Genomic DNA, 18,298 nt, shown 5'->3' with positions numbered 1-18,298 from the left:
GGATTTTCCAGGCAAGAGTACTGGAGTGGGTTGCCATTTCCTTCTCCAGGTTATCTTCCCAACCCAGGGATCAAACCTGGGTCTCCCGCATTGTAGGCAGACGCTTTACCATCTGAGCCAACAGGGCTCAAATAGAAATGAGATTTCAAATATGTATCTATTTAAATTTGCAAGTCCTCTGCATACCTTTTAAAACCCGAACACACACAAGCATACATAGAACACCTTCAGAATAAAAGGGAAAGAGCTTCCCTGAACCAAAAGTCATGGAGAGGAATGCTCCATTTGTGTGTATTTTGTTTCTATTTTCAGGCTCAGGGAAGAATGGAAGCAGAAAGTGGAAACAAAGCTGAGACTACGCAGCAATCCAGATGAGACAGAAAAGCAGGCTAACGTTGGCCAAGAGCTTCATTGACACAAGAGGATACAAAGCACTGAGGTCATTCTGCCAGGACAAGCCAGTGCAAATCCCTTAGTCCCTTTGCTACACCATACATATCCCATACTGTTGTTTCCCCCACCTGTGAGGGGATCTACCTGTGAATCCTTCTCCAGTGCTGAGTGGGAATTATTAGCCAAGATAGTCTTCTCTTCATGGGAGCCAGAATATTATTCCCTGTACCTCTAAAGATGGAATTATCTAACATCAAAGCTCTATGCAGATTACTTTATTTCCATATTATCTTCTAATTTTGAAATCCCAATATTTGAAATTCTAAGTACACAAGGTGGGGGGGGGGGGGGTGATGATTTTTACAGTCATACTGGGTTGACCAAAAAGTTCACTCAGGCTTTTTGATAACATCTTATGGAAAAACTCAAATGAACTTTTGGCCAACCCAATACTTTAAACATTTGCACGGTAGTTTTGCTCTACATTTCCCCTAGGAAACAGATCATGTAATCCTTTCTCTTGTTTTCTTTTTACAAGAGAAATGCACCTGTCTGCAGCAATAAAAATATTGTAAATAGTCATTCGTATAAGGTTTATAAATTAATTGATCTAATACTATGTTTTCTTCACATGAGTTTAATTGGCTTATTCAAAAACATGTTCACATAGAACCACTCAATAAGATTAGGATAATTTTAATATAACTTGGCTGCCATGCCATTGCTGGCATGTGTGCTCTTTGTTTTGGCCATTCAGGCATGCAGGATCTTAGTTCTCCCAACTAGGATCAAATCCACGCCCCCGCAGTGAAAGCGAGAAGTCTTAATCACTGGACCACTAGGCAAGTCCCACATGCTCTTCATTTTCTTGCTTTAGATCTCCGCATGCTGGCAGCTCAGCTAAGGTGTATCTTGCCACCCCAACAAAGTGTCTGTCACATAGATTCTGGACTTCCCAAACAGGGCAAAGGGGCAGAGAGATAGATGTATGTTGTAAAGTGCTTGATGGTTGTAGGCAGCTAGCACCTGCAAAGCCTTACATATTCAAGCAGCAGTGCTACCAGGAGACACAGCGAGCGAGGCAAGGCAATTCTGAACAGAGAAAGTGAGGTGTTCCAGTCCTCTAAATGCCCTGATACATCACAAAGTGCTTCCATTAACATCCTCAGGGGACCCAGATGGGAATCACCATCTCAATGGGAGGCAAGAAGATTTAGGGGAGCATTTCCTCAGATTACACTTATATGATACAGGAAACAGGGCTCAGAGCCCTTCTCCCTGCCATGGTCTCTCATTCAACCTGGGATTCAATTCAATGAATAAACCATGAATCTCAGTTGGGATCATTGAGAGCATTCTGATGAAAGATGAATTTTTGTTGGATGTGAGAGGGAAAGTGAAAGTGTTAGTCACTTAGTCATAGCTGTGTCACTACTCCATGGACTGTAGCCCACCAGGCTCCTCTGTACATGGAATTCTCCAAGCAAGAATATTGGAGTGGGTAGCATTCCCTTCTCCAGGGGATCTTCGTGATCCAGGGATTGAACCTGGTCTACTGCCTTGCAGGCGCATTCTTTATTGTCTGAGCCACCAGGAAAGCCCCTAAGAGGGAAATAGAAGTTAAAAAGAAGGAGAAGAAAAGACAGAACTTGCAGGCTCTGTCTAGGAGGCTCTTAGAAGCAAAGGCCTACCATCACGAACTGCAAAATGCTGCTGCTGGAATGTAAATGCAATCAAGTGAGGCAGAAAATGCAGGTGAAAATTTGTTGTGGATTTTCTGACTCATCACATGCCCAGCACTGTGCTATAAATACAGCAGAAAAAAAAAAAAAACAGAAGTGATGGCTCTGGAGGCTACAAGTCTAGGGAAGAAGAGAGCAGAAAAGCCAAGGTAATAAGTATGAAGAACTAAACAACACTGGGAGCCACAGCAGCAAAGATGCCCACCTGATATGGGGACCCATTCTGGCCAAAAGAGGGCTTTTTAAGAACAGGCTAGCTAAGCCCACCTGGGCATGATCCAGTGAAGGTGAAATTCAGGACTCAGGTCCTGGAGGTCTTGAGGGAATACATTTAGCTAAGCTAGAATGGGAGTGAGGAGAAATGTAGCAAGAGCTGAATCTGAGGAAATCAGCATTCGGGGCCTTGCTGGCTGAGCATCTGAGCTTTTCCCAAGGGCCAGCCACTGAAGGGTGCAACTGAAGGGTGTTGGCCAGGGGAGTGCCACAACGGACATGGTTCAGGAGGATTACTTTGCACAGAAAGATGGAAGGACAAGGGTGGGAAGGAAAGCCAAGAGCTTCTGCAGATGCCTCTCAAGAGGCAAGAAGGCTCACACGAAATCCTCAGTGCCCTGGCAACAACGACTAGGGGGAAGAGGTGGGGAGAGAAGCATGAGTGCCTTTCTCACCGTACTAGACACTTGAAGTCCAAGATCAAAGTGGCAGCATGGTTAGTTTCTGATGACAGCTCTTTGCTGTCTTATAGATAGCCACTTCTCACTATGTCCTCACATGGCATAGGAGAGAGAAAGGGAGAGAGAGAGGGTGAGAGAGGAAGGGAAAGAACAAGCTCTCAGGTGTCTCTTCGTGTTGTTGTTTAGGAGCTAAGTCGTGTCTGACTCTTTGTGACTCCATGGACTGTGGCCTGCCAGGCTCATCTGTCCATGGGATTTCCCAGGCAAGAATACTGGAGTGGGTTGCCATTTCCTTCTCCAGGAGATCTTCCTGACCCAAGGATCGAATCTGTGTCTCCTGTATTGGCAGGCAGGTTCTTTATCACTGAGCCACCAGGAAAGCCTGGTGTCTCTTCTTCAAGGACACTAATCCCACCATGAGGGCCCCACCTGCATGACCTTATCTAAACCTAATAACCCCCCAGAGGCCTCATTTCTAAATACCTGTCTCTATGAAGGGTTAGGGCTTCAGGATATGAATTTGGGAAGGGGTAGGATTTGGGGGATAGGGAGGACACTGCAGTCCATAGCAGAATGGGATGCTTTCAATCTGGGTATGAAGTCCTGGACACAGCCCATTTATCAAACTGATCAGGACCAAACAGCAAAAACTTTGATAACTAAACTACGGCATGGAATGGCATAGGTTTCAAATCGACCTCTGGGTAGCACACAAGCAACAGACCACAAAAGCACTGCAAAGGCTTTGAAAAGTAATTGATATTTAAAACATAGCCCACAAAAGTGGGCCAGGACACGCATTCTTAACATAAATAGATTGACTGCCTATTAAAATACTTATATGAAAAGGAGAGCCTCCTAACCTTGTACTCAAAATGTCCAGGATACAGTCCAAAATTACTCATACCAAGAGTCAAGAAAATATCAACTCAAATGGGAAAAGATAATCAACAGACAGTACTGAGATGACATAGAGGTTGAAATTATCTGACGGATTTTAAAGCAGTTATATAAACACTTCAACAAGTAATTACAAGAGCTCTTTAGGCAAATGGAAAAAGTAAAAAAAAATCAGCAAAGGAACAATAGATACGTAGAAGAACCAAATGGAACTTTTAGAAATGAAAGCTTTCACAACCAAGGCAAACAAACAAACAACAAAAATAACACTGGATGAGCTCAAGGGCAGAAAAGAAAATATAGAGAAAAGGATCAGTGAAGTTTCAGATAGTTGATAAAATTATTTAATTTGAAGAAGAAAGAGAAAACAGTTTTGTTTAATTTTTTTTTTTTTTTTTTTTTTTGGCAGTGCCACATGGCTTGTGGGATCTTAGTTCTTCAACCAGGGATTGAACCCACACCCTCTGCCTTAACCATTGGATTACCAGGGAAGTCCTGAATATAGTCTTCTAAAAAAAAAAAAAAAAAAATAGCAGAGTATCAGGACCTATGGGACAATAGCAAAAGATATAAAATTTGTGTCACTGGAGTCCCAAGAGGAGAGGATGCCCACTTTCACCACTTCTATTCAACACAGTACTAGACATCTAGTGAGAGCAACTAGCCAAGAAAAAGAAAATAAAAGGTTTATCTTTGTTCTTATATGACATGATCTTATATCAAGATAACCCTAAAGATTACACACAAATACAAAATAAACTGTCAGAACTAATAATAAGTGAATTCAAAAAAGTTGAAGAATATAAAATATACTCAAAAATCAGTTATATTTATAATGTACCAAAAATGAACTATGTGAAAAAGATTATGAAAACAATTCCACTTGTAATAGCATCAAAAAAAATAATATACTTAGGAATTAAATTAACTAAAGAGGCAAAAAGTTTTGTACACTTAAAAGTACAAAATATTGCTGAAAGAAATTTAAAAGATACAAATAAATGAAAAGATATCTCATATTTATGGTTGGAAAAATTAATATAGTTAAGACGTCAGTATTATCCAAAGCAATCTATAGATTCAACGCAATCTTATCAAAATCTCAATGGTGATTTTTACAGTAATAGAAAAATCTGCTGTAAAATTCAATGAACTCCAAATAACCAAAACAATCCTGAAAAAGAAGAAAGTTGGAGGTCTCATAGTTGCTGATTTCAAAACTTTCTACAAAGCTAAAGTAATCAAAACAATGTGGTACTGGCATAAAGACAGACACATAGCCCAATGTAATAACATAGAGAGCCAAAAAATAAACTTGCATATGTGGTCAGATGATTTTCAACAAGGGTGGCAAAACCATTCAATGGGAAAGGATAGTCATTTCAGCAAATGGTGCTGGGAAAAACTGAATATTGACATGGAAAAGAATGAAGTTGGACATTTATTATACCATTTACAAAAATAAACTCAGAATGGATCAAAGACCTAAATATAAGGGCTAAAACTATAAAATTCTTAGAAGAAAACATAAGGGGTAACTTTATGAATTGAATTTGACAATAATTTCTTAATTTGACTTGGATATGATGACAAAAGAAAAAATAGATCAGTTGGGCTACATCGAAATAAAAAACTTCTGTACATAAAAGGACACAATCCATAGCGTGAAAAGGCAACCCATGGAATGGGTGAAAATATATACAAATCATATATCTGATAAGGGTTTCACAGCCAGAACATATGAAGAACTAGAACTCAACAACAAAACACAAACTACCTAATTCAAAAATGGGTAATGTAGTTAAGTATCTATATTTAAGTGGAAATTCAACAGAAATCTCCAAAGAAAATATGCAAGTGGCCAAAAGCCCATTAAAATATGCTCAACATCCTTAAATCATTAGGGAGATGCAAATCAAAATTACAATGAGATACCACCTCACACCCATAAGATGGCTACTATCCAAAAAACAGAAAGTAAGTATTGGTGAGGATGTGGAGAAATTGAAATCCTGTCTGTTAGTGGGAATGTAAAAATAGTACAATTGTGAAAAACAGTGTATCAGTTCCTCAAAAAATTAAATGAAGAATTATCACATGGGCCAGCAATTCTACTGCATATATACTCAAAAGAATTTAAAGCAGGATGTTAAGCGGTATTTATACACTTACGTCCATAGCAGCATTATCCACAGTAGCCAAAAGGTAGAAGCAACCCAAATATCCATCAACGAACGAATGGATAAGCAAAATACGGCATATCCATACGATGGAACACTATGGAGCTTTAAATAGGAAGGAAGGTCTGACACGTGGTACAACATGAATAAACCCTGAGGACATTGGGCTAAGTGGAATAAGCTAGTCAGGAAGGAACAAATACTGTATCCCACCAGACTTGCATGGAATGGGGAAGGAGCAGTTTCCTCAAATAAAAGGCGGAAAGTGTACTGAGCAGAAAAGAATTTGTCCTCATAGATCCAAGGGGACCATGACCAAATGGCAAACACCCACAGGACCTCAACAGATCTGTGGTCACATTCCCACCCTTAGCTGTTCTGAGCAGCATCTGCTCAGAGCTAAACTCAGAGAAGTTCCTTTCTGGCTTTCCTTTCCAAATCTGTGGTTCCCACAGCAGCCAGGCTTATACCGCAGAGCCTTGTCCTGACTTGGGTTCAGAAACGAGCGTGGTGCAGACCCAGCAGACATTTCCCCAGGGTGAGGTGGGGTGGATCAAGGAAGAATCCATTTCCTTCTGAGAATCTGAATGAATACCATGGAAATCTGAGAGCTCCAGGGGCCACCATGGCCTCAGACTATAAAGTGGAGAAGTCTAGCTGCTCAGAAATAAGAGGGAAGCAGATGCCTGGAGAAAAACATTAGGGGTGAAAAAAGTGTCCTCCAGGGTTCTCGGCGGCCTTCCACTCCCAGTTCTCATCCTTCCCAGGGTCTGACTGCTTACCCAACTTGGGCTCCATAAGGTACTGATGCATCTGTATAATAAATTCCCTTTTCAAAGCTGCCTACACATTTCTCTTATTCACAAAGTTATAAACAATATGGATTAAAGGAGACTTCAGGACTTACCTGGTGGTCCAGTGGTTAAGAATCCACCTGCCAATGCAAGGGACACAGATCCTATCCCCAGTCCGGAAGGATCCCACATGCCGCGGAACAATTAATCCTTTGTGTCACAACTACTAAGCCTGTTCTACAGCCCGTGTTCCACAACAAGGGAAGCCACCGCAAGGAGGAGCCTGAGCACCACAACAAAGAGTAGCCACCGTTCACCAGAACTAGAGAAAGCCCAAGCCCAGCAGTGAAAACCCAGTGCAGTCAAAAATAAATAAATAAATATTTAAAGGAGATTTCAGAGTCTGGATCAGGGAATGGGGCTGTTCTGTAGAGACTGGGCCTCCCACATCGCCTGTGAAGTCTGCTGGGACCTGAGGTCCCAGATGTGTGCAGTGCTCTAGAATGCCAAGTTACACCTCTAAAGGGGAAAGAGTCAGTCTCAGAAGTTTGGTGCTAGATTGCCTACTGGAAGGAGAACACCCAGAGTCCACTCAACTCATGGACTAAATTCTGCAAACAAAACTCTCCCAATTCTATCTCAAGGGCAGCCTAGATACCGTGGGTTCTCCAGAGCAGTCCCGATTTCGAATGTGTTGCCAATATCTGCTCCTGTGTCACCATTTTTGGTGAAGAAATGTGGTCACCATAAATATATACCAACAGGATTCCAAGGATTTTTCAAAGACATCTCTCGTGGATTCTCTTGGCTCAGCAAGTAAGTACTATGCATACTCTGGATAAAGGAATTAGTGATCAGAAGCTACTGGACAGGGGAGCATGTATTCCACAGGGCCCAGGGAGCTGGTGCTGTTTGTTCTGAAGCCACGAAGCACCTGATAATTTGTGTCGGGCTAACTTTCTGTATTATAACATATTAAACATACAGAAAGAGAATTCTACTGTGCATAATTCTAGCTAGATGACCTTAATTATTTATGAGCTTCAGTTTCCTCATCTTTATAATACAGTTAAAAATTACTTTCTTCATAAGTAAAGTACAGTGCCTGACATATCATAAGTTATGGTAGGCAAATAGATGGTGCAAAATGGAGGTGTAAAGCAACTGAATAGATTGCTAAACTTCTAAGAAGGATAATTTCTAGAGTTACAAATAGGCTTCAAGTGAGTGCTCTTAAAGGCTGTTCCCACATTTAAATGCTCAAGATCAAAGTATTCTTTCTTCTAAGATTTTCCCAGAAAGTTTCTCCTCTCCCACTCCTATCTTCCGCCACCCCCAATCACATTATCTCCATCAATAGTGCCCCAGTCGCTCTGTTACTCAGATTAGAATCTAGTCACCCTGGCTCTTCTCTCTCTCAAGCCTTCCATCTAAACCACTCACCAATCCTGCCAGTTCTACCTTCAAAATTCACAAGGTTCTTAAGTTCATAAGGTTTAGAATGAGACCACTACACCCTAGTTCAAAGGTGACAGTAACTTTAACACAATTAAAATTTATCATCTTTATACTGCTTAATTTATAAGAGAAGGTCAGAGCCTCCCACTCCCCTCCAAGGACACCTTCTTTGGGAAGTGCTGCCCCCTTTCCATGAGTGATGGTTCACTTAGGATGGGTGCAAGGGAGTTGGGTTGGTGAGCTGTAGGTCCCTCAGGAAGCGTGATGGAAGTGGTACTTTTTAAATAGAGTCTGAAACAGAGAAAGAATCCTATTTCCAGGCCATTGCTCAGATATTCTGGAGCACTACCTCCTCAGGACACTTTTTAGATACTCTAAAAAGGGATATCTTAGGACCTTCTGTTTCAGTGTGTATCTGGTCTCCTAAATGGGGGATAGAGACTCGGCAGAAGTCTTGGCTAGTTCCATGCTGGTCTATGACCCATCAGAGAGAATGATGAATTCAGTCAAGGAGGTGATGAGTGGGAAAAAGAGGTCTTGGACTTGGAGATCCCATTTCTATGGGGACAGGTTTTATGGGTGTGCTGGCAGGTGGAACAGTTTGTGAACGTTGCATCTCTGAGTATTAAAAAGGGATGTCTTTCTTTGGAAATACCCCAACATTGCTGACTGGGTGGGGCTCTAACCTATTCCCAGGCTGAACATGTCCCAAAGAGATTTTTATTGATTGGTATGGTTTAGTTTAGTTTTTTGTGAACCACATGAATATAAGCAGAATGAAATTCTTCTTTTAGGACTGATCATAAAATTAACTTGTCATGTCCACCTATGTGGATGCAACTTATCATTTTTAAAGTTCCACTGGAATTCTTTTCTAGGAAAAAAACATGTTTATGGAATCTTGTATAGTGCTTGAAAATAATACCTGTATGACATAGGATTAGTTTGTTTGAGGTCAAAAAAGAGGCTTAAGGGATGAATCAGGCCCTGAAGCCCAGCTCCCAGGCCGTCCTGTCCTTCTGGCTTGTGTCCTCTCAGAGATCTGAACAGTCCTAGATGTTGTTCTTTGGAAATGAGCAGGCACTGCTTCCTTTTCTCTAATCTGTGGAAAGGTCACCAGGATGATGCATCTACCAGGTTGAAGACCAGCTTTGGGAGAACTTGAAAAACAAACAGTGGGCGGAGACCAGGAAAGGAAGGTTCCAGCTACATGGTCTGGCTGTGGGGAAAGGGTAAGGTAAGTTGGGGCCAGGAAGACCCAGGGCCCACCTTAGAGGGCTCTGAGGCTGAATGTGAAAGCAGAAACCTTGGCTGCCTTGGCATCCAGTACAGCCCTAGGGTCTGGAACAACACTCGTAATAGGTTATAAGACATACAACTTACCTGTTGGATGAATGAATGGAGCATTCACACAAGCACATTGCTCTATGAGAAACTCCTCAACAACATCCCATTCACAGCAGGGCCGAGGAGGCTGAACGGTTGTCACCTCGGGCAACATTTGCTCCCCCTTTCAGCAGAGAACTCACTCAGCTTGTCTGAATTAGTTCACATAAAACAGGCTGCTGTCCGTGGCTAAGCTTCAGAGGCTTCTCCTTTTTACAAGGGCACTTCCTGACCAGGAAGATTTCATTATTTCATAACTGTTCAATTGGTTCGATTCAGCCTATAAAATGAAGGGCATTACAGCAGCCTGATGCTTCTAGAACTTTTTCACATGTGTCCAGTCCAGCTGTGCCAGGCCTGAGCCCACCTCGGTGCGCCCTGCGGCTTCTCAGCTGGCTTTTCCCTATTAAACATAACTGTGTATATAAGCCCTGAGTGGCTTTAGCGATGGGTGGTCACTGTTCCTTGTTCATGAAGCGGCCCAGTTCAGATCCTTCTAGCCCCAGAAAGCTACCTTGGAGGACAGCTCTAGAGTCTAATGAGGACTTGGGACAAGAAGAGGGAAGGGTACAAAGAAGGCAGAGAACAAACTGAAGGAAGTAAAGTCCATGAATTAGAGAGAGAGTACAGTTTTTTGGAAAGAATCCTGCAAAGGGTTTAGAAAAATTGATTCCCAATCTGATACATCACACTGACAGGCCAGCCAAATATATTTTGTTGGACTCACACAGCAGGTAATTAAGCTGACTGAACAGGACCTCAAGTTGCAGGATGAAATCCTTGGACAGTATTGACTCAATCTTGTCCCCCAAGGTTCAGGACCCATCAGCCAAACAAATCCCATCAACCCTGATGATGTGTACTTTAGAGAGCCAAGGGGTGAATAGCATTACAACAAGTATACTATCAAGGGTGAAACAGATCACCAGCCCAGGCTGGATGCATGAGACAAGTGCTCAGGGCTGGTGCACTGGGAAGACCCAGATGGATGGGATGGGGAGGGAGGCGGAAGGGGGGATCGGGATGGGGAACACATGTAAATCCATGGCTGATTCATGTCAGTGTATGGCAAAAACCACTACAATATTGTAAAGTAATTAGCCTCCAACTAATAAAAATAAATGAAACAAACAAACAAACAAAGCCAAGTGGCTTTCTCCTTAAGTCTCTGTGCTGACCTTTCCTCTTGGCCCCAGGCATTTATCCAGGTACACAGGGTATATTAGGATTGCAGGTTCCACTTTCTCCTGCAAGGAGGAAGCCTAGGGAGGTTTTATCATCTGTAACAGCCCCAGCCCGCAAGCTGAGGCTGCCCTAAACACCTTCCAGAGCTGAGGTGGTGGCATTGACCACTTCAGCTGAAATCGAGGACAAGTTTTCACATCACCTTTTTTAACTGGATGATTCCCATTGGAGGGAAAAGTGCCCTGAGGGTCCACATACATAGTGAGTCTGAGAAAACGACGGTAGCCTCATTTTGAAGAGATCTCAGCAATTGTCAGGGGCTTCCCAGGCGGCACTACTGGTAAAGACCCTGCCTGCCAATGCAGGAGACTTAAGAGGCATGGGTTCAATCCCTGGGTCGGAGAGATTCCCTGGAGGAAGGCAGGGCAACCCACTCCAGTATTCTTGCCTGGAGAATCCCATGGACAGGGGAGATTTGTGGGCTACGGTTCATAGTCTCACAACAAGTCGAACACAACTGAAACAACTTGGCATGCACACACACACAGCAGTTGTCAGGGCTACAGGAGCCGCCGGTGGTTAAGCACTCAAAGGTCTCTTGTGACAACCCCAAGGTACTAGTCACGTGTGGGCCTGACAGGATGGAGACAGGTGTCTGTATCCAACAGAGCCACGAGCCATGAAACAGAGCCCTAACTCCTTCCCTTCTCTGAGTTTCCCCAACATACTTGAAGAGATGTGCATGGCCTTTGATTTCTCTGGGGAAAATAAAGATCTCTGCCCCCTGCCCCAAGAATCTTACTCCTTAAAGGAGCTGCAATTGAGGACATAGGGGGATGGGAGAATCAGTATCATCTCATTGATTTACTCCTGGTTTACTGATTTCCTATGGTGGCGAGCTTGGTGCTTCACTGACATTATTTTTGTAGACTTTTTAATTCTATCCTGTGCTTTCGGATTGATTCTTGGATGAAAGACTCAAGTAACATACACTGATAGTCAAGTGCATAATTTATACCAATTTTAGGTATTTAATATGTAAGAGACACAAAGGACCTGAAGCAGTGTAGGTAGACAAACAAAATAAATTAACAAAATGAGCCTTAGTATGTCAGATTACAACAGATAACAGTAAAAACTGGAAAAACTGTGCCTGCTTTTCTTTCCCCCACTTTGGTCACACCACATGGCATGAGGGATCTTCGTTGCCCGCCCAGGGATCAAACTTGTACTCCCTGCACTGGAAGCACAGAGTCTTAACCATTGGACCTCTAGGGAAGTCCTCTGTGCCAGCTTTAAAGTAATTTTGTGTTATTTTAACTCAGAGCTTAAATTTGGGGCTCTGGAATGAATTAACAATTTTCCACTGAAATTAAACTTAATTATGTTTTTTAACTTGGGAGAATTTTCCCCAGATGAGGTTTTTTTCCTTTCCTCTTCTAATCTTTATGTTATAAGCATTTTCAGATTTAAAGTATAATGATTATGCATATATATGTGGTCAAAATTTAACAACTGCTAACATTTTGCCATGTTTGCTTTACCTATAACTGTTCTGCAAATGTTTTTGAAAATAAATTACAGATACATTGACATTTCACTCCTTAGGTTTCTCTGAAATTTTCCCTGAAAATATGACATTTTCCCACATAACTAGTATAAAGCTATCACACCTAACAAAACCAACAGTCATTCCTTAAACTTATCTAATACTCAGTAAAAATCATATTTCTCGAGAATAAATTACTCAACCTATTGGAGAAACATTGTAATCTGGGAGAGAACCTGAAGATATTATATTTATATATCTAAGACTCTATAATAGTTTCCCTGTGAACCAAAATAGCTCCCTTACACAAAGCAAAAAAAAAAAAAAGACAGAAATTATCATTTTGTTCAAAAAAGTTTTAGATAGCATCAACAAAAACTTGTAAATTTCATTGCTATTGTCTGAGTGTGCATCGAGATGAACAGGGTGTTCAAGTTCCCAAAGGGGACTCTTTTCCTCGGGCATCAGTAGGAGTCCCTGAACTGGAGACACTGTACATCCTTTCTCTCCTTGTTAGATACACACCAATGTGTGAGGTACACTGATCATCAGTTCTCAAACTCAACTCAAGACCACTGTCTCCCAAAGAAAATGACCTTCCTGGATTCTCAAGAGCCACTAAGGATGGCTCTGGTCAGTACCACTCTGTGCTATTCTCTTCTCACAGCTGTGCTCCTCAGGGTCTCTGTGAAGCATTGAGACTCTCGATCATCAAGGCCAGCAACTGGCTCTCAGCTACATCCTGCTCACCCTCCTCTTCCTGGGTTTCCTCTGTTCTTACTCTCCATCAGCCCTCCCAACCCAGGCACCTGCATAGCTCAGTAAATGACATTTACATTTGTGTTTACTGTGGTTATTCCTACTGCTTAGGCTAAAATCATGACTGTGGTTTTAGCTTTCAAAATAAAGGGAAGAGGATAAGACAGTGGTTTATATCAGGAGCACTGACTCTGCCACTCACATCATGCCTTGATCCAAGTCAGAATCTAGAATCAGGTTGGGACTGTCTCCTCTTTTCACAGAGATGCACACACACTCTATGAGTCTACACACATCATCGCTGGATGCAGAGGGCTCCGTCACTGCCTCCTGCTGTGTCCTGGAATGCATGGGATCCCTGGCCCTGGGAAGCACTGCTGTGGATTCCCCAGTCAGGAATCTCCCTGATACCTTCGGTGAAGCCAAGGTCAAGCATGCTGGTGTCCTTTACTGTCTGGGTCTCCCCCTTCCCCGTCTGTCACAGCGCCATGCTGACTATGCAGACCTTTTTCTTCTTGGCCGCCAGAGGACTACTAGGCTGCATCTTTGCCGCCCGAGTCCTACATCAGTATTCAGCCGAGTACTGATAAGAAAACCTTGCAGGGTTTATTTTAGGGTCTATTTAAGGAGTAAAATAGACCCTGGAGTACATAAACATTTCAAAGATTCATCTTATGGTTCTCAAATAGATAGGTAACAGACACATGAAAAAAATCACCATTTTTATAGAGAGAGTGATTCCAAATCAAATTTATAATTTCACCTCTTTCTCAGTTAGCGGAGGTTTTTCTCCTATGTTCTCTAGTATACCAGGGGCACAGCTATGCTCAGTCAACAGTTCTTGAAACTTCTTGAAAGTTATCTTGGATATTCCATCCTTCAAAATTAAATCTATTATTCCTATTATATACTTACATGTACAAAAACTTCATTTTACCCTTCAGTTCTTGAATGAATTTTCTAGCCAAGACACTGATAATTGGTACAATCTACCAGGTGGTCTACTATTAACATTTTAATTTGGTCCCAAAAACCTTTAGGCAGCATCAATAGAAGTTAATGCTCATCCCTAAATAAAATGGCTTTTCACATACTAATACGGGGACTTATTCCCCTATTTCTTCTTCTAATATGTTTTATTTTTACCTTTTAACTGTTCAGTTTATCTGGTGTTTGTTTTTGTGGTTTGTGAAGGAAGCTACACCATCCCTTTTTTTTAAGAGAGAGAACTGGAGGGTGTGTGGTTTACTATCTGTCCTGAATGAGTCAGGTCTATTAAATAGAAGTGCCTAAAGTGAAAGACTAAAGAGATTTGGGGACCCAAAGCCCCAACTTTGGGGAGGCCCGATATGATGACAGGGCAATTTATAAGCTGAAGATGTCATAAGCAAGGAGGGAACAGAATCTTAGTTTCCTGGGAGCCTGGGAATCCTGTGGGATTTGGGCCACCCAAGGGTTAGTTATAGGTCAGACAAGATTAGAGAGACACAGAAGCACATCAGACAGAAGAAATTCCTGCAATTCAGAGCCAGTCAGCATAAGAGATAGAGATGGGAGAGGTGGAGTCTCCCCTGAGCTCACACTGCCCAACATCTGAAGGGACAGGAACATTCAGGATGTGAGGGAGTTGGAGGGAGTTTCTGCATTAGCCTGGGCGGGGGGGCGGGGAGGGCCCAGCGGGAGGATGAAACCTCAACAGTTACAGTAACAAAGAAAATTATAGAAGCAGTGTATGTGTTTTCTATTTCCATGAGAGCAAATGATTATAAATTTGGTGGCTTTAAAACAACACAAATGCGCTCTCTTTCATTTTTGTAGGTTAGAAATCTGACACGGCTCTCCCTGGGCTGTGTTCCTTCCTGGAAGCTCCAGGACAGAATCCATTTCTTTGCCTTTTCCAGCTTCTAGAGGCTCTTACACTCTCGTGCTCCAACCCTGCATCTCCTGGGCCATTCCTCCATGGTCGTTATCTCCTTCTGATACTCTCCCATCTCCCTCTTCAACTTCTAAGGACCCTTGTGATTAGATTGGACCCACCCAGAAAATCCAGGATCAGCTCTCCTTCACAAGGTCCTCAATTTAATCACATCAACAAAAAGTGATGTGACAGATTCACAGCTTCAGGGATTAGGTAATAGACATCTTTCAAGGACAATTTCTCTGTCTCCCACACCCAGTAACTAAAGAACTGAAAAAGAAAAAAAAAAAAGAAAAGAATCCTCAAACTGCTATCCATCATACAGTGGAGTAACTGTTTCTGAGGCAGAAACCATCAGCGTATGTGGGATTTGTAACTCCAATCAGAAGGCTGTCTTAACAGGGAAAGAAGCCACACTGCACAAGGCCACGGTCCTGCCTCCTCCTCATGAGATTCCTGGAGGCTCCTCTCCAGGCAAGGCTGGGGCTCCAGCCTGTCCTTTTTAAGGTACAAAGATGTGGCTTCCACCAACGCTGACCCTACCATGCCCTTGAAACTAATCTGTGTTGTTTCCTGTGAAGGACAGTTCACAGAGCCAGGAAATAGAGGTTTTAGGATGAGAACCACTTCTTCTTACTGTGAGGGGTGATGCTGCTGGGGAAATGCCATGGTTAGGACAGTGACATGGGGGCAAGTGCCCAATAGGAGCCCTCCAGGCTCCCCGGCCCAGTCACGTGGTGGCGGTAAAGAAGTTTAGAAGACAACGGCGGACAAGGAAGGAGCTCGCTGCGCATCAATGAAAGATCTGCAGACGCACAAGTGCTTAGAGAAAGCAGCCCGCAGGCTGTACAGGCTGCCTCCCGCTCAGGCCAGTTTGTCCTAACAGACTTTCTGATGACAAGTGTCGGGGACTGAGAATGACGCAGCCTGGAGTCTGCAGCAGTAGGAAGCTGACACTCCGAAAAGAGGACACCTGGTGTTTTGATTGGCAGTTGCCTGACAGTTGCAGCTCAGCCTATCCCATTTGAGGGCCCGTTACTGGCTTGTAACTGGGCATTGGTGGACAGTGAGATACTAGCTCCCCCTGGGTTGTTCTTCCCCGGCATGTCTGGGCCCTGCCCAGCAGGCCCCTAATATCAAATGAAAACAGGACATCCAAGAAGGGAGTAAACCAGCCGTCAACGGACTCCCACCTGTGTGGAAGTGTGGCCCTGCGATGTGGGGTCTTCAGTATACTACTGTCCCGGAGGATGCCTGGGAAAGAGCTCAAGCATGTAGGGGGAAAGTGAAAAAACAAAAAACCTCTGCCCATGAATAGAGATGCAGACTGGTGCTTGTCCTGGAAGACACCCCCTGAACACACCTTGTCATACTTTCAGACACTTGCAGCCAGTAGCCAACAGCCGTCAGTTGTGGCACCTGACAACCGAACAACCTGGATACAGTCCCAACCCCTTAGGGACAAACTGTGGCAGCAGACTGCTCAGGAGTTACACGCTCTGCTCACAACCCACGGAAAATGGCCCTTTGGCGATGAACACCAGTGGGACCCATGACCAGCTCCGTGTCACGCAGGTGAAGACCGCAGCCGCCTGCATACACCATCACCCAGCCTGTGGAGACCGCTTACCCTTGCCCAGGGTACCACTGGGTGTCAACTACAGTGATCCCCTTTCTGGGTACCACACAATAATTCCCACTTGCAGAACAGATGTAGGACATGCCACTTGAGAACTCCTAAACGTGCTGCTACATATCTGAACTCCCCGAACACAACCAGTCAGACAGCGATGCCTCCCTCGTGGTCACGAGTGCCAACATCTGGCATTCATGTGGCATTTCATGCCCAGTATCACCCACAGACAACAGAAGCCATGAAAAGATGAAGTGGACTCTTTTTTAAAAACTGGGAAAATAATAAGTGGACCCTAATTGTGGCAATTTTCCAGAAATGTACCACCGTTTAAGTACACTATTTAATTAGGACGGAGGATGAGAGAAGGCCCACCCTGCCTGCAAGAGACCCCAGCCACACAATGAGACTTCTCCCACCTCCATTTTCCCCTCCTGTGCCCACCTGCAGGAACCCAGGCCTCAGGGTCTGTGCGAGGCCGAGCCGAGAGGGGACCAGGCAGCTTGGGGACATAATGAGCATGAGCAGCAGGTGACAGCTCCTTGGGTGGTCCTGCCGGCATGGCCAGCATGATCTGAGGTGCCATGTAATAATCTCCTAGGGATGAACCCATCCAGAGTAAGAAACGGTGAGGATTTTTTAAAGGGTTAAAACTCCCATGCTGCAGGGCCAGGTCATAAAGATACTGACCATGGGGCCATGAAAGGACAGCTGTTCTGCTGGTGGGAGGAGACCTCAGACCCTCTGGAGGTCAAAGATGTTGTGGGGTGGGGTGGGCGGCATTAGTGACATGGCTGTCACCTGCAGGACCCCTGGCCCAGCCTGTCTTTTCAGAATGCTTTGACAACCTCATCCCAGACCATCGCCATGCCTTCTGATCTGAGTCCTGGACACCCCCTCTGGAGACACTCTGAACGGAGGACTGACTGGGGAGGCAGGATGGCTTCCACCAAATGACAAAACAATACTTCATAGATGCGGATATGAACTCCCTTAGCTTCACCTTATTACGGCTGGGGCCCTGTGGTTACTCTACTGTCAAAACAAAAACAGACTCCTCTTGTGTGCTTCCTGCAGAACTGAACTGGTTGCTGGCTATGTCACCGCCAGCCCCCACCTGGTCCTGCTGGTGGGACCAGCCCCCCTCTCCTGGTTTCTTGCCAGCTCCCCTTGGACCTGAGCCGGGGAGGCCTCCGCCAGGGGCACTTGCTCAAAACTCGGGTCCAGCTCCCCCTTCTCTCTACGTAGCAAGCGGAGGGAGCAGGTGAACTGCTCCCCGGTGAACTGGGACAAGCAGAGGTCCCTGGTGAACTGTGGGGAGCAGGCACCCACCTGTCACACACCAGTAACATGATGGAGCAGGGGAAGGGGCCCTAGAGAGGGCTGGGGAGCAGGGAGACTTCTGCCTTGGGACACGGGGCTTCATGGGAGCGTGGCCTGTGAGGATGGCGCAGACTGGGACCCAGTGGGACCAGAAGAGGACATTTCTAGGGGAGAGAGCAAGGGGCAGGAGCTGGAGGGCAGGGAGGGCAGCAGACAGGTTTGACTGTCGAAGGGAAGTAGTCGGGGTGGGGCGGGGGGCAGGGGAAAGCAGGGGCTGAGAGCTTGCCTGAGAGACTGCCTGCAGGGCCAGGGCAAAGGTGGGTCCCCAGAGTCAGGGCCACAGTGGGAGAAAAGTGGGGTTTGGGTTGTGTGACTCGGACACATCTCCTCACTGAGAGGCCATT

The 18,298-nt window shown here is 44.3% G+C and overlaps 1 protein-coding gene across 1 annotated transcript in view; it reads left to right on the top strand.

Moving 5' to 3' along the window:
* FAM240A (family with sequence similarity 240 member A) overlaps window positions 1–11,885 on the top strand; it is a 35,568-nt gene extending 23,683 nt beyond the window's left edge. The window contains exon 3 of the mRNA XM_061127785.1: window positions 313–11,885. Within this exon, the coding sequence (XP_060983768.1) occupies window positions 313–415 (103 nt within the window). The 3' untranslated portion in view covers window positions 416–11,885. The remainder of the gene's footprint in view (window positions 1–312) is intronic.
* The last annotated feature ends 6,413 nt before the right edge of the window (window positions 11,886–18,298 follow it).

Source organism: Dama dama, chromosome 24 (assembly GCF_033118175.1).
Source record: "Dama dama isolate Ldn47 chromosome 24, ASM3311817v1, whole genome shotgun sequence".
In the NCBI taxonomy this organism is placed as follows: domain Eukaryota; kingdom Metazoa; phylum Chordata; class Mammalia; order Artiodactyla; family Cervidae; genus Dama; species Dama dama.
The sequence above is the reverse complement of the archived record's forward strand: the minus strand, read 5'-3'. Positions and strand labels throughout refer to the sequence as shown.